This window comes from Euleptes europaea, chromosome 13, assembly GCF_029931775.1.
Source record: "Euleptes europaea isolate rEulEur1 chromosome 13, rEulEur1.hap1, whole genome shotgun sequence".
Classification (NCBI taxonomy): domain Eukaryota; kingdom Metazoa; phylum Chordata; class Lepidosauria; order Squamata; family Sphaerodactylidae; genus Euleptes; species Euleptes europaea.
In genome coordinates, this window is record NC_079324.1 from 20,245,060 (window position 1) to 20,265,639 (window position 20,580).

A 20,580-nucleotide genomic window follows, 5' to 3' on the forward strand; every position below is an offset into this window, starting at 1 on the left:
CTTGTGGAAAGCCTTTTTTCCCAGTTATCAGAGTTGCAGCCGCCTAAACTGCTACCTTTGGAAGCTGCAGAGAAGAAGGGAATACAGAGATGCTTCTGGCTGGGTGTGGCCCCTCCTGTTCACACCTCTTTTCCTAGCTGGCTGGTTTTAGGGGAGGGATCTGAGATGCCCTGATGTGGTCCCTTTCTGGAGCCGGTGTTGCATTAGCAGTGGATCAGCAGCCCAAGGTCCCTTTGCATGCCAGCAGCTGGCATCGTTCACGCAATTTGTTGCAAAAAGTCCAGGCATTCACCAACTGGAGAGATAGTTCAGCGTCGGGAGGGGTAAATTCTATAAGGAGGCCCAAATTTTAAAATTTCAGATGCACTGTTTTAGGGGGGGATGTATCAGAATGGGGCGTACGGTGACTGTTTAATCCAATGTCTTTTGAAGAGAGAATACACTATTTGTGCAGGGCTATTTTGTGCATATATATTTAAAAAAAAATTTTTTTTGGAAAGCTGAATTTTACAACCAATATAAATTATGCAAATGTATGTATTGGCTTGCTTTGCATAATTTATTCCACTGCTGCTAGCTGGGAAGGAGGAACAGGTGGCTGGGCAAGGAGCTACTGGACATGCAAGGAGCTCTGCCTTCATGACCCCCTTCCCTAGGTTTCTGGGGTTTTTTCAAGCATCACCTGTGTGGTGTAAGGCATAGAACGGACCTGTTAGGGATAGAAACTTGTTTTAACGTAAAATAAAAGCTGCGGTAGATTTCTGCCCCCCAGGCCCAATTGCGTGCTTTTGCCAGCACTCGTGGTGGAATTAGACACCCAGCCCTGGCAGATGCCCGTCCAGCTTCCTTTTTTAAAATCTCCAGTTCCTGCAAGCTTCGTGGGCAATTTATTCCATCGCAAAACTGCAGCAACAACAACAACTAGGACATCTGTCCTAAGGCTTCGTCTGTATCTGCCTCCTCCCCTGCAATTTAAAGGCACAGCCTAACCTGAGTGGAAACAGCGATCAGCGGCCTGTCCCCTTTCAGAAATTTCTCCCCACCCCAAGAATTATCTGAAAAGATGTCGGCAAGAAGAGAGGTTGCTTGTTTTTGCAGCAAGGCCCCTCACAGGCTTGCCAGAGGGGAGCCTGTAGTCGGCGGCAGCAGCCAAGCCAGCCTTTGCTCTGGCCCTGCGAGGATTAAATCCTCCGTCTCGGTGTGGAGCGAGCCGGGCCGGGGCCTTCTGGTGTCGCCGGCTGCCGCCCGCGGCCGCCAGGGGGCGGGCTGCTCCTGCGCAACTCCTGCGTGGGTCCTAGGCGGAAAAGGGACTTTGCAAGCTGTCTCTGAGGCCCGGAAGCTTCAGGGGTGTGGAGAGGAGAGGGAAGCCAGCCAGCAGTGTGTGTGTGTGTATTGTGGGGACCTAGGAAGCGGGAGCAACAAAGCTCTTCCTTTTTCCCTCTGCGGGGTTAAAGCGCCGCTTCTTTTCTGAGCCCTGGTGGAAGTGTGCGGGGAACCTGAGTGGGCTTTTGTCGAGCGCCTCTGTGTAGCGTCCCCTTGTGCGTGCGTCCCGCTTTAGATGCGAGTGGTTCAGCTTGGGGCACTCCTGTGAGGGAACGGCCGAGGAGGGTCGCCCGCAGGCCTGGAGAAAAAAACGTGTTTAAACTGAGGTTAAAGGAGATGTTGTTTACGCCTTGAAGAGCTTCCATTGCCCATTTCTGCACATTAAGCTTTTGTTAAAGGGATGGGATATTTTTTTCTCCTGGCCTGTTGGCAACCTGAAGGCCAAAGCAATTAGGGGAAGCCTCTTGTTCTATGAAGGGGGTGAATCCATCTTTTTCTCTCATCCCCATCCATCTTTTTCTCTCATGCTTCTCTCGTGGTTTCTCTCATGAGAGCCAGTGTAGTGTAGTGGTTAAGAGCAGTGGTTCGGAGCAGTGGACTCTGATCTGGAGAACCGGGTTTGATTCCCTAGTCCTCCGCATGAGCGGCGGATGCTAATCTGGTGAACTGGGTTTGTTTCCCCACTCCTTCCCAAGAAGCCAGCTGGGAGATCTTGGGCTAGTCACAGCTCTCTCAGAGCTCTCTCAGCACCACCTCCCTCACAGGGTGCCTGTTGTAGGGAGGGGAAGGGAAGGCGAATGTAAGCCGGTTTGATTCTTTAGCGGCAGAGAAAGACAGCATATAAAAACCAACTCTTCTTCCCTAGCGGGAGAAGCTACGCTTGGCGAAAATCCTCTTCTGAGCGACCGTGTAAAGGCGCTTATGAGGGAATGTGGCAACCCATTGACACAGCTGTAGGACGGAAGCTGACTCTCAGGCACTGGGCCCCGTTTTACTGCCTGAGAGAGGCTTTCCAGAGCATCTCAAAGAGGAGCTGGGAATATGAGTCTGTTGCTGGAATAAGGGTCTGGAATAGGAATGCGGAGTGGGTGGCTCTGCTTTGCCTGTAGAAGATCTCAGATTCATTCCAGTTCAAGATAGTTTCCGGGTAGCCCTGTCGGTCAGTAGTAGAACAGCTAGCGAGCTCATACGCCAAAAACCTTGTTGGTCCCTAAGGTGCTACTGGACTTAGGTCTAGCAGTCCAGTTCAAGGATCTCTGACTGCTGGTGTTAGGAAATACCTCTCTCTACAGAAGCCTCAGCGATAGTAGTGAGCTAGAGATGAACAGGGCAGCTTCATACGAAGCATCTAAGGCTCCACAGTGCGGGATGTTTTCCAGCACTGTTAACTTACTGCATGTGGTTCAGGCCAGCCCAGCCTATTGCTCTGTGGCTGTAGCTTGTCCCGCGCACTTGATCCTGCGTTTTGCCCACGTGCTTGCTGAATGCCTTCAGGTCTCTTCTGACTTATGGTGACGCTAGGAATGAATGACCTCCAAAACATCCTGTTGCTAACAGCCTTGCTCTTGCAAACTGAGGGCCGTGGCTTCCTTGATTGGGTCAATCCATTTCATGTCAGGTCTTCCTCTTCTTCCTGTTGCCTTCCAACTTTTCTTAGCATTATTGTCTTATCCAGCAAATCCTGTCTTCTCATAATGTTACCAAAGCATGATAGCCTCAGGTTGGTCATTTTAGCTTCTAGGAAGAGTTTAGGCTTGATTTGATCTAGAACCCACTAAATTGTCTTTTTGGTGGTCCATGGTATCCGTAAAACTCTCCTCCAGCACCACATTTCAAAATGAATCTCTTCTGACTTATGTTGACGCTATGAATGAATGACCTCCGAAACATCCTGTCGCTAACAGCCTTGCTCTTGCAAACTGAGGGCCATGGCTTCCTTGATTGGGTCAATCCATTTCATGTTGGGTCTTCCTCTTTTTGCCTACTGGCAAGTAACATAAGAACATAAGAATGGCCATGCTGGATCAGACCAAGGTCCATCAAGTCTAGCAGTCAGTTCACACAGTGGCCAACCAGGTTCCTCTAGGAAGCCCACAAGCAAGGCGACTGCAGCAGCACCGACCTGCCTGTGTTCCACAGCACCTAATATAATAGGCATGCTCCTCTGATCCTGGAAAGAATAGGTATGCATCATGACTAGTATCCATTTTCACTAGTAGCCATGAATAGCCCTCTCCTCCATGAACATGCCCACTCCCCTCTTAAAGTCTTTCATGTTGGCAGCCATCACCACATCATGGGGCAGGGGGTTCCACAATTTAACTATTATCAGGAAACATGACTTCCGGGACAGCAGCTGGCAGGTCAGTCTTCTTATTTCTCCCCCCCCCCCCCATGCCATCTTCATCCGTTAAATCAGGCCCACAGTGTTTCATATACAGTCAATGCATGTAATTGACTAATCATCCACTAGAAGCAGAACCTTCTTCACAGCTTTGGCTCAGAGGTTTTGGTGTGCTTTCATTTACAAAGAGCTTACAAAACCTCCATTTTTTTTTCATTTCGATGTTGTGATCTCTTTATTTCATTCTGTTCATTAATTACTGTGTGATTATTGTATCATGTTGACAAAGCATAAGCCACTTTGCATCAGGGAAACAGCTTTCAATGTGCACTTAAAAATGCTTTGGAAGGTTCCTGCCACAGCGAGTTTGAGGCTGGTTTACCCTACAGAGTGATCCAGGGGCATGCACGTGTGTGTGTGTGTGTGTGTGTGTGTGTGTGTGTGTGTGTGTTTTAACGAACCCCTTGGAAGAGGTAACAGGGATGAACTGTTGTTGATTTCAATGAGTAATGAATGTCGGGGGCACTTGATGAAAACCATCAAATGATATATTAAAAATAATATGAGGCAGGGGAAGAGGGTTTTTATAGTGCAAATGGTATATTTTAGGTTGTAAACTTTAGAAGGCAGGAATCTGTTTCTTTTTCTTACGTTAACTTAGTAAAGCATCGCGTACCTGGATGGTGTGATGATGATGAAGAGGAAAAATTGTGGAACTCACTGCCACAGTGATGCATTAATGGCCAAGAGTGTTCTTTTCTGGTCCTTTCCAGTGGTCCCATCCATGTCTTTTGGCCAAAATAGGACAATGTGCACTCGCACAATTATCCCATAATATAATACTGATGGACTAATCCTCTAAGGCTCAAACGAGATGTTATGTTTGACACATGACCGCCATGGGGGATTTGCAGATGGACAGAACTTGATTCGGAAAGGCAGGGCCCTGTTTCAGATCGGGACTGTGGTGCAGGGGAGGAGCTACAGTCTCCCACACACACACACACACACACACACATGCCATTTTTCCTCCCCAAAATAGACCTGGGGGCACCCCTCAATAGAACAGATTGTTCCGCCAAGGGAGTTTTGAGTGAGTTCCTGAAGGCAGGACAGTTTGCCTAATACAGGAAGACTGTTTTTATACCCCTCTTTTTGTCTTCCCCTTGTTGACTTGCATGTTTGGTTCTTCCTTGGGTCTGTGGTTTCAAGCTAGGCTGCCACCTTGAAGGAATCAGTCCCCATTTCCCAGAATCCTCTGCTCTCTAACCCCCCTTTCATCTGGTTTTATCTGTCAGACTTCAGGTACCGGAAGCACAAGGGGTCCACCCCAGGCAAAGGCTCAGAGCTGTGCCTGAGGAGCAGGCTTTCTCCAACCCTTCCAGGGCATCTGGACTTCCACAACGGATTCCTCTTGGATCACCCGGACTCGCCTCCTATCCAGGAAGTGCTAGAGAAGCCGTCCGGGAAACGCAAATGCAAAACCAAACATTTGTCTGGAATCTGCGAAGAGAAGGTACAACAGTGTGGTGAGGTGGGCTATGATGGATAGGAGTGCCTAGGTAACTTTGAGGGCCTGATTTATTATGTGGGTGATCCATCAACAGATCTTTCAATGGTTCTATTTTTACCGTTCCAAAGGGAGAGCGGGGATGATGTAGCGGCTAGAATATTGAACTGGGATCTGGGAAAACCAGATTCAAATCCCTGCCATAGGAGCTCGGCCAGTGACCATGGGCCAGCTACACACCCTCCGCCTAACCAACCCTACAGGGTTGTTGTGAGGATAAAATGAAGGAGAGAAGAACCATGTTATAAGCCTCTTCAAATTCTCGTTGGGGAGAAAAGCAGGATAAAAAATAAATAAAGTATGTTCTTTTGGAACAGTGTGTGTTTAAGGAGGTGTTTAACCTTCTTCCATAACCATTTTTCCCATTTTTTCCAGTGAAGTGACTTTATTTTTTGCCCTGTTAGGGCTGATATCAGCTGTGTCTGTTTAGGTGAAGAAAATGGTGTGTGTGTGGGGGGGGGGGGAGCTTGACACCCTTTCTTCCTCTGCTGCTGTTTACAATTGCATTTGGATGCCAGCACCCCATGCATGGCTGCTTTAAAGTAAAAAAGAAACAAATCTGGCAACCCAATCACACATCTCCCATGCAACCTGCAATTTAGCCCTTATTTTTGTGGACCCAGCACGCAAAATGAACTCTTGGGTGCTGGGTTCATCAACTTCAGAACCTCTGATTAATTTTAAACACAACCAAGGACAAGAGGTTTGACGTCCTGTGGGCTAAGCCTTGAGATGTCAGCAGTCTAGTACAGGGATGGAGGGATTGAACGTGTCCGACGAAGTTGAAGGGCTTCAATGCACCACAGCCCTTTCTTACTTACAAAAGTAAGCAAGTGTGTCCAAGGTGCTTAATTTGCATATCGCATATGGCCTGCAGAAATCAGCAGCTGACGCAGAATTTTGCTTTAGAAAAACACACATTCAGAGAGAACATGTCTGTGTTTGTTTTCCCTCCCTGGTGGATTTCTTTGTGCCCGTTTTTTTCCAGGCCAAGGCACGATGGAACCAGTCCAAGACGCGCTCTCCAAAGAAGCCCCGGGAGCCCTGTCCGTCCAGCAAGTCACGGCAGCACAGCTCGGAGAAGACCTCAGAACCGCCAGCCCCTCCGGTGCCCCCTGAAGCTCGGCGTCTGATAGTGAACAAGAACGCAGGGGAGACGCTGCTGCAGAGGGCAGCCCGGCTCGGTTACAAGGTGGGCACCTCTTCTGTGGGAAAGGGGTGGGAGACTGTGGCTCAGTGCAGGTGCATCGAATAAACCATGGTTTGTTGGTTACAAGATGGACGCTTGGAGGTCCTTAGGATTAGATACTGTCTCCCCCTCCCTCCTCTTCTTATACGTGACTGGATATTTGACGATACCCTGGTTCCCAAGAAGCTGCAGTTTGTCGTGACATTTGAATCTGGCCAAATAATGAACTTTGGTTTGTTCCCTTGTCTAAAAACCAAGTTTGCAAACGTAGACAAAAGAAGAAGAGTTGGTTTTTATATGCCAACTTTCTCTACCACTTAAGGAAGAATCAAACCAGTTTACAATCGCCTTTCCTTCCCCACAACAGATACCCTGTGAGGTAGGTGGGGCTGAGAGAGTGTGACTAGCCCAAGGTCACCCAGCTGGCTTCATGTGTAGGAGTGGGGAAACAAATCCAGTTCACCAGATTAGCCTCCGCCGCTCATGTGGAGGAGTGGGAAATCAAAACCAGATCTCCAGATCAGAGTCCACCACTCCAAACCACCACTCTGAACCACTATACCATGCTGGTGTACAGAACAACCCACTGTCATTTTACCCAATTTTGACATTACGACTGTGGCAGAACAGCCCTGCAGGCGGTGCACTTTTGCCACCGGGGTATGGAATTTACCCACTTGCCTTCATTCCAAGTCACTAGACCTTAAGGAGGAGTTGACCTCTAACCTTGTTCTAGCATCCCCGACTAGAGTGATAGCCTTCTGCCACCAGAGGCTTGTAGAGATAATGCCAGTTTAGAGCCTTTGGAAATTAAATCGTTTTTTTTTGTCTTTTCATCAGATTAGGAACTCCAGGCTTTTTCTGGCTACCTTCCTTATACCATGGCATTTGGCGGTGAAGTTAGAGCGGGTGCAGAATAACACTAGATTCATAAAAAGAAATTGCTTGAAACTCTCCATTATTTACAGTTCAATCCTACACAGATTTACACCCTTCTAAATCCATTAAAGTCAGAGGATTTAGAAGAGTGTGACCCTGTTTAGGATTGCACTGTTTTTGAAAAAAATTGTCTGCTGAGCAAAGCAAAATAAAATGTGGATGAATGTCATTCCTATTTCCCTCTTTAAGGTAAATTGAGAGGTAGGTAGAACTGTCTTAAAGTTCTTAGATGCCAGTTCCCACCTCTTCATCACATACTTGAAGAAGAAGAGTTGGTTTTTATATGCTGATTTTCTCTACCTTTTAAGGAGAATCAAACTGACTTACAATCTCCTTCCCTTCCTCTCCCCACAATAGACACTTTGTGAGGTAGGTGAGGCTGAGAGAGCTCTAAGAGAACTGTGACTAGCCCAAGGTCACGCAGCTGGCTTCATGTGTAGGTGTGGGGAAACCAACCCAGTTCTCCAGGTTAGAGTCCACCGCTCCAAACCACCGCTTTTACACCACACTGGCCAGGTTTTTTTTATTCAGCTAGACCACCTGGCCTCTGACTCCCAACCAGGGAAGAGCCAAAATAGGCCCCTCCCCACCACCCTCTCCAAGGAGGCTGTCTTGGTATCATGCCTCCAAACAATGGACTGATTCCCTCTTTAGTACCATCAGAACCTCTGTGTGGTGGAAGGTTCAGGTCTAAGGGTTCTGGAAGGGGGGAATCATTCACTACTTGGCTTTTTGGCCTGTGTTTAGCAGAATACTTATCAATCAATCAGTAATTTATTTGCAGTCATAGACCATCAAATAAGACAAATTTGCATAGTTAAATAACATAGGATAAAAACAAATACAAATACTTCTTATCATGTTGGCTACTCCCCGTTAGAAGATCAATCACCATCCCCCCCCCTTTCAGGTAGTCTGAAAGCTAGCTAAAAAACTTGATCTGTAGCCTTTTGGCTGCCTGGGAAGGGTTAACCTCTGAGTATTAGCAGAGTGCAAATCAAACATACCTCTTCCAGATCCATAGATGGTCAGGTGAGAGGTCATCGCACCATACTGGCAAACTAGAGTTTCTCTGGAAATAGGACATTTTAGCTATCCAAGCTGTGCCTGATAAAAAGAGGCAGGGAGGCAAGCCTGAAGACCACCAAAGCTAATTCTTTTGGGGAACGAACTGTGGTTTGAGTGAAGCCTGAGAGCTCACAGGGGGGATGGATGAGTGCTGCTTTAGATACCAGCCTGAGAGGTTTTTTATGTACCCTTGTGTGCTTCTGCAGGACGTGGTGATGTACTGCCTGCAGAAGGAGAACAACGATGTCAACCACCAGGACAATGCAGGCTACACCGCCCTGCACGAGGCCTGCGCACGGGGCTGGATAGACATCCTGCACATCTTGCTGGAGCATGGCGCAAATGTGAACTGCAGTGCGCAGGACGGCACCAGGCAAGTCAGCCCCTAGAGGGGAAAGACCATACCTGGGGGCTTGGGCAAAGCGGGTTTTTTAAAATATATATTTTTATTAACAGATATAAATACAATCACAGTTCACAAACACAGGAACACATAAGTACATAAAGCAAACAAGACCAAAAAAAAGAAAAAACAGCGAAACTATAATTATAGCACTACTGGTTGAGGGCTTAATATTTGTTGCAAATTCTTAGAAATGAACACACACACATATACATACACATATGTGTGTGTGTGTGTGTGTGTGTAAAGTGCCGCCAAGTTGCAGCCGACTTATGGCAACCCCTTTTGGGGTTTTCATGGCAAGAGACTAACAGAGGTGGTTTGCCAGTGCCTTCCTCTGTATAGCAACCCTGGACTTCCTTGGTGGTCTCCCATCCAATTTCAACCAGGGCTGACCCTGCTTAGCTTCTGAGCTCTGACGAGATCAGGCTAGCCTGGGCCACCCAGGTCAGGGCACACACACATATATATATACACACCTATATATATACATATATACATACACAAACTTTTCCTTTTGATTACAGGTATAAAAGGAGTACAATAAGCACAGTTGGTTAATACATTTAGAAATGAAAAGAAGAGGAAGGATCACTATAACTTTAATTTATTTTCCATAATCTTTGAAATGGTTCAGAGATGCATGTTGAATTTCTTTCTGGTTTGCATATGAGATGAAATCATGCCATATTTCATAAAAGGGGTTTGTGATGGAATGGGTTATAGAATGACCATGGCTTTTTTTTTTGTCCTAATGGGGTAGTGTTCAGGCACGAGGCCTCGAGTGGTCGAGTCCCACAAGAGCGGCACTTCACAATTGCAGCGAGTCAAAGTTATGGTCCATCGAGTGCAGAACAGTCTACCCCAGGCAGTGGTTGTCCTGTAAGATCTCAGGAGCAGCGTCTCCCGAGCCGATCTGTGACCCTTAATCTAGAGATTGCAGAGCAGAACTCGGGGCCAGTGTATATGAACAAGCGTGCCTTTTTGCCACTGAACGCTGTCTCCTCCTCTTCCTTCTCCTCCTGCCTGGCACTTTAAAATTCCTGCAGCTCATGATATTATTTATTAATAATATGGTGGTTGCTCGGTTACTGAGAACAGAGGAGCGGTGGCCAGTTTTCCACATCTGAGAATGTTCAGCGTACCGGCGAGTCCGGCCAGCAGGAAGAACTGAGAAAGCTCTGTGTGCTCGGTATTGTGTGAATGCAGGAGAATGAAACTGTGATTTTCCAGGTTATTAATGACTTGCATCCAAACCTTTACTTTTAGCAGTCGTCGTTCACCGTTTCCTTCCCACCTCAGTGCTGTCTGCTGGTCTCCCCAGGGGCAGCATTTGGGGAGGGGGGTTCAAAATAAGCTGCGCTAGGAAGGGGAGACGGGCAAATTCCATTCCTCACGCAGAGCTCTGCTTGTGCTACTTTGAATCCAATCCAATGAAGTATCCACTATAAAAAAGGTTCATGGTTTTGTCCTGGTGCTTTTGCCTTGGGGAGTGTGGGCAGTCCAGGGAGGGTAAGCAGTCCTGCCCTTTTGGGAGCCATAGGCTGGTCCACGTGGGCCCCTTCTCTGGATTTTCATCTTTTGTTAAAGAAAATACATCTGCAACTCTTGTGGAAATACAACAGAAAGTGTGCCGGGGTGGGGGTGGGGAATTCTACCCAATGGCTGCCTAACAAGTAAAGCTGCTCCTGTCTTCCAGCATTCTGTCCCACAAGCGTCGAGTTCATATTTAATGTGATAAAATCATTTTAGACAGATTTTTTTTAAACGATCTGGCTGTTCGGCATTGTACCTCAACAGAGAACCAGTGGGTCAGGCTGGGATCTGGGTTCAAATTCCTTCTCTGCCATGGATATTCACTGGATGACCTTGGGCTTGTCACTCTCTCTCTCAACATAATCTACCTTGCAGGGTGGTTGTAGAGAGGATAAAATGGAGGAGGGGAGAACAGTGGTATAAACTGCACTGGGAAGAAAAGGGGTATCAAGAAAGAAAAAGAAAGATTATAACATTTCTGACAACTGTCCTGATTCTATGAAATCTGTGTCACACTCTCATCTCTCGACAGGCCGGTTCATGACGCTGCGGCAAATGACAACCTGGAGACCATGTGGCTCCTGCTTTCTTATGGTGCTGACCCCACCCTGGCCACCTATTCAGGGCAGACGGCCTTGAAGCTGGCCAGCAGCGAGGGGATGAAAAACTTCCTTCATGGTAATTGTCCTGGTTGGCCACTGTGTGAACAGACTGCTGGACTTGATGGACCTTGGTCTGATCCAGCATGGCCTTTCTTAGGTTCTGACGTCCTAATTTCTTAGGGAAGTGCACGGCCATACTGGGGGGAAAAATCCATGGTGGCTTTTGCAGGGGAATTGCACCCTTTGTGTGCAAGAGAACATCGATGACCTTGCCTTGTGGCTTTCCAGGGCCTCGGGCAGAAACGTCGTCTGCCTAAGACTCTTGACCCGGTGGGGCCACGCACTGAACCCGAGACCATCTGTGTTGCGTTGCTCGTTCTCTACCAGTGAGCCATGTCCCCTCAATCTGGCATCTTTTTTTTAATTTGTGGGAACTGCCTGGGTCTATTTAGCAGTTGTTAAGAGGTAGTTGGTGGACTCCATAGGGTTTCAAGCACAGACGGGTCTTCCCTACCGCTTTCTACCTGAGAACTGTCAGCTGGAGCCTTTTGCAAGCTGTGCTCTATAATTAAGATGCTGCCTGGCCCCACCCCTTTCCCCCCCCCACCTGGTAGATTGAGATATGAAACCTCTAAGAGCCAATCCCAGCGTTGCCATTTTTTCTCCGAGAGGAAGGCCTTTTGATGGATTCCTTCGTGGGGGGGTACACTCCGAAAAACATGGGGTTTAGAGGATTGGATCAGTGAGCGGGATGTAGGATTGTTGCCAGTTCTTGCCCCCCATGAGACCAGGCCTGCAGAATCAATGCGCATTTGCCATCCGGGTGTTTTTCACAGACTCCCCGGGAAAGTTACCCGTGTGCCCCAGAACAGAGCGATCCGCCTCTTAACTCGTTCCATTTCCCTCTTGCAGATTACCTCTCGGACCTGCAGGGGCGAGATGATGACGACGACCCCCAAACAGCCTGGGAGTTCTATAGTAGCGCTGTACTGGGTAAGTGGAGCTGATGGGTTTTCTGTTCTGCTGTCTGGGAAAGGGAAGGCACAAGGGATGCTCGCTGTTTCCAAGTCATAAAAGGTTTGGGTCTGGGCTCGCCCATGAGAGGTCTCGCTCCTGCAATGGAAAGGCATTTTTGTGCACTGGAATGGGAAAGTGGGTGCAGAGAGGGGGGTATGTGGGGAATGGGTGAGCCTTGGCATTTCTCGCTGCAGACTTCAGGCCTTTCCCACTGTGAGAAAGGATCTATTGCTCCTGTGCCAAAGGAAGTGAGGGGGTTAATGCTTTGGGGAGCAGGAAGCCCCCCCTCCTTAGGCTGAGGCACCTATAATAAAAGTTTTGTATAACTCCTTCCAGTGTTCCAAGCTCTTCCCGTACATTGTCTTGCTAGCTGTACAACAACCCTGTAAGATAGGACTGAGATAAACCATCACCACCCCATGTTACAGCTGGGGACTGAGGCTGAGAAGGCAAGGTTTGCCTGAAGTCACCTAGTGAGATCACGGAAGAGGCAAAGTTTGAACTGGGGCCTTCCTGATTCGTAGCTCAGTTTTTCAATCTTCGCAATGCCCCATGCTAGGAAGCTGATCTTTTCCCATACTGGACGATGTGCAGTCAGGCCCAGAGCAAGGCAATATATGGCCACGCCTATGTGTGCATGTGAGAGAAAAATGACATGCAACACACCGAGACGATCCAACTGTTTCTCCAAGGAAAACCAAATTCCGTGACCCGTATATTCAAACTGAGAAGTCTGTGCATTGTTTCTCACATTTTGCATAAATTATTCTCAATTCAATTCAATAACCTTTAATAGGCATAGTACAAAAGACAGCTTATACAGATTCTCACGATCGAAAACAGATCACATAAATCCCTGATGAACAAACCAGGGCCCCTACAGAGTATACAATACAATTAAGTATGAAATATATAAAATGTACCATATTTTGGGATTAAAGGTTAAAATAAAGGATTAAAATAATCTAACCAGCCAGCCAGACTGTGATATAATAAACAATGATAATCATGATCATTGTCCAGTCTCTAGATAAACCACATCACAGCAGCAACTTGAAATATTAGGCAGGCTTCAAAGATCCCCGTCTCAGTAACATTACCAAAAATTTTGCAACTAAGGCAGTTGCTTCAGGCTTGACATCGGACAGAAGTTATTCTCCAGGTTCTGCTTTTCTTTCTTTCTCACTCACACACACAAACACACTTTGTTTAGCACTGGAAATCTTATTCACCTGTTTCTCTAGCTCCTGAGACACATTGCCCACACACTCCCCAACACACATCCATAAGGATTAGTTGCTTCTGCTCCCCGCCCCCCCCCCTTGAAGAAGAGATGCTTAAGGCAAGCACGTGAGCTGCCCATCTCCTGCTGTTTCAGAGGCCAGAGGAGCAGCTGAACGGGGTTTTCACAAAGCCCTGCCTATGGTTTCTGGGCATGCACGTGAGAATTTTAGCCCGTTACCGGCTTTCTCTGCACTGGGCCTCCCTTGCATCCCCTTGGTCAGGTTGCTACAGGAACTGGTGGAGAGCGAGTCGGGTACAGAGGGGGTGAGGGAGCGAGGCCAGGTACGGAACTCGCTGCACCAGCAAAAGAGCTTGGCGTCTCTCATGCACCCCCTTTCCCCGTATTCCTCATTTCAGAGGAGAAAGACGAGATCGGCTGTGACCTTTTGCTCAACCCACCCGGGAGCTCGGATCAGGAGGAGGACGAGCAGGAGTCGGACCGCTTCATGTTCGAGTTCTCCGACCATCAGCTGCTCCCCTGCTACAACCTGCAGGTCTCCGTCTCCCGGGGGTGAGTGGCTGGGTCCCCCCCTCGGCAGAGGAGGGTTTGGGAGAGCAGGGCCTGTTTCTTACACCTCCGCTGCCTGGGAGAAGACGAGCCTGCAGAGTGAGCCCCGCGTGCAGAGGAAGGGCAGTTTTAATTGGATGGTGGGCCTGGCAGTTACCAGCAGGGACAGAAGGCCAAACCAATTAGACACAAAGAGCGAAAAACAGCTTTGAGAGCAATTGGGGGAGGGGGGGGAGAGGAAACCGGCATTCGCTTACGGAGTCAAGCAGCTGCCTTGCTGGGCCTCGGCAGGGCCTGCGCAGGGTCTCGCCAGCTGCTTGAGAAGGGGAAGGGGTGTTCAGACAACCCTTTGCGGCCTGTGGCAGGTCCCCCAAGCCAGGACAAAAGTGATTCCAAAAAGAAGAAGAGAGGAAGGAGGAGGCGGCAATTCTACATTTTGGAGGACATTCAGAGCCAGCACGGTGTAGTGGTTAAGAGTGGTGGACTCTAATCTGGGGAACTGGGTTGTTTTCCCCACTCCTGCACATGAAACCTGCCGGGTGACCTTGGGCCAGTCACAGTTCTCAGCCCCACCGACCTCACAAGGCCATGGGGAGAGGAAGGGAAGGAGGTTGTAAGCCGGTTTGATTCCCCTTAAAAGGTAGAGAAAGTTGGCATATAAAAACCAACTGTTCTTCAGAAAAGCCTGAGAAGGGATGGGGGCGGGGAAATCAGTGGCAGAACACTCCTTGTACAAAAAAATCCAAACTCAGTGACCTAAACAACGATACAGAGGACTGTATTGATCCACTCTTCATCATTTATTCCGCTTTTAGTATCCATGCTTGGGGGAGGCGGGAGGGGGCGGAGAAGCCGGCGAAAAGGAGCTAAGCACTGAAGTCCTGCTGCCACATGCTTTTGTGTGCGCAGCTTCTAGGGTTGCAGTAGACACCGACCAGAGTGCTTTTCGAGCATGTACCACACATCTATGAGGGTGAGAAACTTGATGCTAAAAAAAGGAGAGAGATCAGGAAGCGGCATTCTGCTCAGCGTGCAGTCACAGCCCTGGGTGTGACGCCAGCCGAGCGGTAACGAGAAGGAAGGGGATTGGACTCGGGGCTGTGCCCTTCAGCACATTTTCAGCTGCAGTACTAGGAACGTTTCTGAACACATGCAGCATAGATTTCTCGCTATGGAATCCTCTTGAAGGGCAGGTTTTTGAAGAGAAGAAGGGGAGTTGTTTTTTTATATGCCGACTTTCTCTACCACTTAAGGCAGAATCAAACCAGCTTACAATCACCTTCCCCTCCCCACAACACTCCCTGTGAGGTAGGTGGGGATGAGAGAGCTCTAAGAGCTGTGACTAGCCCAAGGTCACCCAGCTGGCTTCACGTGTAAGAGTGGGGAAACAAATCCAGTTCACCAGATTAGCCTCCGCCACTCATGTGGAGTGGGGAATCAAACCCGGTTCTCCAGATCAGAGTCCACCGCTCCAAACCACCACTCTTAACCACTACACCATGCTGGCTCTCCACTCAGGGCAGGGGATGCAACTTCTGCCCTGGCATTCCTCCTTTAGAAACTCAGTGTGGGGGGGTGATGAGATGGGGGAGACCCAGGGGCCCAAACAACACCTCCTGACCCTGCCCTGCCTCTTCGTCTCTCCGCCAGCCCCTGCAACTGGTTCCTCTTCTCCGACGTGCTGAAGCGCCTCAAGCTCTCGTCCCGGATCTTCCAGGCGCGCTTCCCGCACTTCGAGGTGACCACCCTGCCCAAGGCGGAGTTCCAGCACCAGGTGGCGTCGAGCCAAGTGCTGGCCGCGGAAGAGATCCAGGAGCACATGGCGCCCCCCTCGGCCCCAGGCGCCGGAGAGACGGTGGAGCTGGTACGCTACGAGGCGGAGCTGGTCCGGCTGCTGGGCTCGGAGGTGGCATTCGAGGCCTGGAGCAGCTGACGGGGCCCAGGCCCGCCCTCCCGCCGTCGGACTACTTTGCGAGGCAATAAATATAACGGACCAACGAGAAGCCGCCTTCTCACGGCCGACCACAGGGCCCCTCCAGCAGGTGCTCGCCACCCCCGCCTGCAAGGGGGGGGTCAGAAGCTGCCTCTTCCCTCGCCCCGGACTACCCCCGCTCGTGGACCCGCCGCGCCACCCTTAGTGGCTTCGAAACCTCTCTGTGGAACCGCATCTCTCTCCGCCCTCCTGCCTCCCCCCCCTGAAGCTCTTCCAGAGTATTTATTTAATTAGTATTTAATTTGTGGTGTTCCTTTGTTCCTGCTCATTCTGCATCACTGTGATCCTTGGGAAAGAGGGGGGAGGCCCTTCCTACAGCCGCCCGCCCTGGTTGGGATGTGCTGAGGGACTGGGCCGCTGCTTCCCTCCTCCCCAGCCCCCCCCCCCCCGGGCAGTGAGGAGGCCCCTACCCCCATGGCTTCTCTCTCCTTTCAGTTTTAAGGCCACCCAGGTTCCGGTTGGGTGTGTTTCTTCCTCCCTCGGCCTGTTTGTGAGATTTCTATTTTGGCTCTGGAGTTTCAAGCCTTCCACACTGGAGAGGCAACCAGAGACTGAGTTGAATGCAGAGCCAAAGGCATCTGGGTGTTCTCAGCTATCTCCTTTGCTGCCTCCCCTCCGCCCCGTGCTTTTACCTTCCCCTTTGTTTAATCTGTTCAGGTGGCAAGACGGTGGGGGCCGGGGGGAGCACCCACCAGCAGGAGGGGTGAGGTGGGGGGGTGTAGATGGTACAGTTTTATTGTACAGGTGCTAACAAGGACTGGACAATCGGCTTTCTGGCTCTCCCCTGCGCTGCAGGGTGGGGAAGGTGGGGTGTTAAATTTTCTTCATTTGTGTTGTGTTTTTTCTCCCCCCTCTTTCCCCTTCCCACTCGGGGAGCTGTGTCGCCTGCCCCGCCTCACCCACCCCTCCAAGCTGGCTGCCTCTTCCCGCTCCCATCTTGGACAAAGCAGACAGCGTTTTCTCTCTCTCTCTCTCTCTCTCTTTTACGCCAAGGCTTTTCTGGCCTTTGGGGTATGTGTTCTGGCTGCTGTTTTTTTCTGATTTTTGTTTTATTCTTAAGCAACAGGCTGTGGTGTCCAAAACACTTATGTACAGAAAAAACCTGCATCAGGGCTCCTGTCTCCTGCCTCGTCTTTGGTTCCTGGTGCTTTGTGGATGGGAAGGCCCATAGGAGGACCAAGGCAGAAAAATGAGTGATTGGGTGGGGTGGGGGGCTGCCTCCTCCACCGCTTTTGTTATCCAGTTAGGGTTTTAAAACCTATTGTATCCATCAATAGGGAAGGTGCTGTGGCTCAGTGGTAGAGCATCTGCTTGGCATGCAGAAGGTCCCAGGTTCAATCCCTGGCATCTCCAGTTAAAGGGATCAGGCAGATTCAAAAGACCCTGGAGAGCTGCTGCTGGTCTGGGTGGGCAGTACCAACTTTGATGGACCAAGGGTCTGATTCAGTACAAGGCAGCTTCACGGGTTCGTGTGATCAACAAGGACAGGTCCCCTGTGCATTTTGTCTGGGCTTGGGCTTTCAGTCTTAGCCCACTGGGGCTGCCAGGAAGGATTTGTGACGTCACCCCCGAACTGCTGACCAAGCAGTGAGCCTGCTGAGCGCCATTGCTCGCTTACTGCCATTCAACCTCTAATCTTTACCTTCTTCTTAAAGAACAATAGGGCAGCACCTGTCTGGTGGAATCTTAAAGGGCAAATCCTACCGGGCCTCAGCTGCTTGTCCCTCCCTGCTCTCCTGCCCCCACCCAACCCATCAGCCTCATGCCAGGAGAAGAGCCGCCGGCCAAACAGCTTGTGGCAGGGGGAAGATTTGGCTGGCTAGTCAGAAAGCCGTAGCAGACGGAGAGCCACAAAACAACCTTTTCTTTTAAACTTCTGAAACACTTGCAGGGAGCCTAATTCAGGGGGGGCTCACCCTTTGCCCTGTGCTCTTTTTTTGACCTTGACTTTCATGCCCATGACTAAGTTTCTCCTTGTGGGGCAAAGCAGCTATTTTTGGAAGGCAGTTGTTAAGAAAACAGCATAGTGGAAATATTTTGTTTAAAAACAAAGAATCTCTCTGTTGCTGCTTGTGTTTTAAAACAACTTGGGAGATCTACGGTGTCACGTCTAGCGTGGCCCTTGGCTCAATGGACCTCACTGAGGACTGCAGTGATGAAGAACCAGCAGCGTTCTAACCAGCTGAGCAGCAAATGAGGTATCAGCGTGCCTTTCCATATCTCATGGTGACCTTTCCCATCTTACTCCCCCTTCATGCGCTGCAGGGCTCTCTGAAGCTTATTTGGCTGGCCCTGTAAGACAGGGGCCGGTTGCTACCTTGTACAATCTCCCCCCTCGCCCCCATTTTTGGTTTGACCTCTGTTACCAAAGACTGGTGGAACAGAGTCTTGTCTCTTAGTGGAGAAGAATTGGTTTTTATGCTCTTCTCTACCATTTAAGGAAGAATCAAACCGGGTTACAATCCCCTTCCCCTCCCCACAACAGACACCCTGTAAGGTAGGTGGGGCTGAGAGAGTTCAGAGAGAGCTGTGACTAGCCCAAGGTCACCCAGCTGGCTTCATGTGTAGGAGCGGGGAAACAAATCCAGTTCACCAGATTAGCCACCGCTGCTCATGAGGAGAGGGGAATCAAACCTGGTTCTCCAGATCAGAGTTGTTTTTTATACCCCGCTTTTCTCTTCCTTTAAGGAGTCTCAAAGCAGCTTACAATCGCCTCTCCCCATCCCCCCTGCACAAGAGGCACCTTGTGAAATAGGCGGAGCTGAGAGTGCTGAAAGGAACGTGACTGGCCCAAGGTTACCCAGCAGGCTTCATGTGGAGGAGCGGGGAATCCAACCTGGTTCTCCAGATAAGATTCCACTGCTCATGTGGAGAAGCGGGGAATCCAGCCTGGTTCTCCAGATTAGTGTACAGCTCCTGTAACCACTACACCACACTGGCTCTGATGTTCTGGCCTCCGGATTCACAAATAGGCAAATCCTATAGGGGACTTCAGCCTTGACTGGCATTGGGTGGGTATTGTAACAAGCAGTGGTGAACCATGCTGTGGGAGGGAAGTGTGTGCCCCCCTCTGGAGGAGAAAGCATTGAGGGTGCTTGTTTATGGATGTAAACCTCACGTTTAGTTTTGGGAGTGCTGCTGAGCTAAAAACCAGAACACAGTTTCCTTGCACACACCGCCAAATAAAGCTGAGCGAGTGGAGGGTGTCCAGGCCTTCAAACTTTCCCCACAAACAGCAGTTGACCCTGGAATAGATAGACGCACCAAAGCATCCTCCCCTGCTATCGCCAGCAAATTATTAGTATTCCAAAATGCTGTAATACAGATTTGGGGGGGGGGGGTACACCTGAACACACAAAGCTGCCTTCTACTGAATCAGACCCTTAGTCCATCTTAGTCAGTATTGTCTACTCAGACTGGCAGCGGCTCTCCAGGGTCTCAGGCAGAGGTCTTTCACATCACCTACCAGCCTAGTCCCTTGAACTGAAGAGGCCGGGGATTGAACCTGGGACCTTATGTGTGCCAAGCAGATGCTCTACCGCTGAGCCACAGCTCATCTATGAGTATTCAGGGTCGTTGGTGATGGGGAGGGGTGTAGCAGATGCCAGCTAACGTTGAGCCCCTTATGCTGGTCCAGGTGTTAGCTAACTCGGTGCATCTGCAAGGATCCTTATAACTTTATTGAAGTGGTCCTTTCTAACAAGCAGCCTGTCAATGAGAAGGGGCCTTGCTGTCTTCGTGTTTTCCAGCTCCTGCCCAGGCAGGAAGCAACAGAGCTATGTTGATCCTCAGAGTGCAGCAGTCCACAGCTGAGCTGGTTCCCCCCCCCCCATTTCCTGACCAAAAGGAGTAAAAACAGTAGGAACTACAGAGGTCTTCCAAGAGTGTGGGAGGTGACTTCCCATTGAAAAGGGGCTGTGGCTTAGTGGAAGAGCCTCTGATTGGCATGCAGAAGGTCCTAGGTTCAATCCCCGGCATCTCCAGTTTAAAGGACCAAGTGAAAGACCTCTGCCTGAGACCTTGGAGTGTGCTGCCAGTCTGAGTAGGCAATACTGACCTTGATGGACTGAAGGTTTGATTCAATATAAGGCCGCTTCATGCGTGTTTATGAAAGAAGCATACAGTATCAGCTGAGAGAATGGAGTACCGTTCTCGCCTTCCTTTTGGCCCTGATTCACACACACCCCTCCCACCTGGAAGCGAGAAGTCACTGCAGGGAGCCCTGAGGTGGAACAGATGTTTTAACAGGGCAAGAAGCAGCAGCAAAACCCATAGCTGCCCCCCAGCCGGAGGGGCAAGGGCCTTTTAGACGTCCAGGATTCTTGGAGCAGGCCCAGACTGATCAGATTCTCAGGCTGTAGTTACACAAGTATCTCCTTCCAACAGGGCAAATATGGCTACTGCAGATACTCACACTGATGCTTCCTTGATACACAAAACACAGTTGCCCACGCGTTGAATAATGCTACAAAGAAATAGCAACGCTATACACTTTCGAAAGTGTATACTGGTGAATGGAATCAACTTGTATGAGCCACAGCGTTGCTATTTGATGCTTCCTTGAACCCAACTGGCCCTTTCCCAAATAGGGAAATAACGGTGTTGGTTGAGACAAAGGCTGCATTTGCAAAACGTGCCACCAGCTAGTGGCAGCTTCACAAGAAACCATCTGCTGTCGTTTTTAACATTCTGCTTCGCGTTCTCTATAAGAGAGCAGCTTCATCGACGGTTGCTGAGGAATCTGTAAGCAGCAAGCCAAGCCAGTGTGGTCCTTGTTGCTGCAGAGGAAAGCACCGAAGGGAGA

At 49.6% G+C, this 20,580-nt stretch overlaps 1 protein-coding gene across 1 annotated transcript in view; it reads left to right on the forward strand.

Moving 5' to 3' along the window:
* Positions 1 to 15,809, forward strand: part of BCORL1 (BCL6 corepressor like 1) — a 28,180-nt gene extending 12,371 nt beyond the window's left edge. The window contains exons 7-13 of the mRNA XM_056859670.1: positions 4,966 to 5,183; positions 6,226 to 6,429; positions 8,640 to 8,806; positions 10,905 to 11,050; positions 11,887 to 11,967; positions 13,633 to 13,786; positions 15,434 to 15,809. Of these exons, the coding sequence (XP_056715648.1) occupies positions 4,966 to 5,183; positions 6,226 to 6,429; positions 8,640 to 8,806; positions 10,905 to 11,050; positions 11,887 to 11,967; positions 13,633 to 13,786; positions 15,434 to 15,716 (1,253 nt within the window). The 3' untranslated portion in view covers positions 15,717 to 15,809. The remainder of the gene's footprint in view (positions 1 to 4,965; positions 5,184 to 6,225; positions 6,430 to 8,639; positions 8,807 to 10,904; positions 11,051 to 11,886; positions 11,968 to 13,632; positions 13,787 to 15,433) is intronic.
* The last annotated feature ends 4,771 nt before the right edge of the window (positions 15,810 to 20,580 follow it).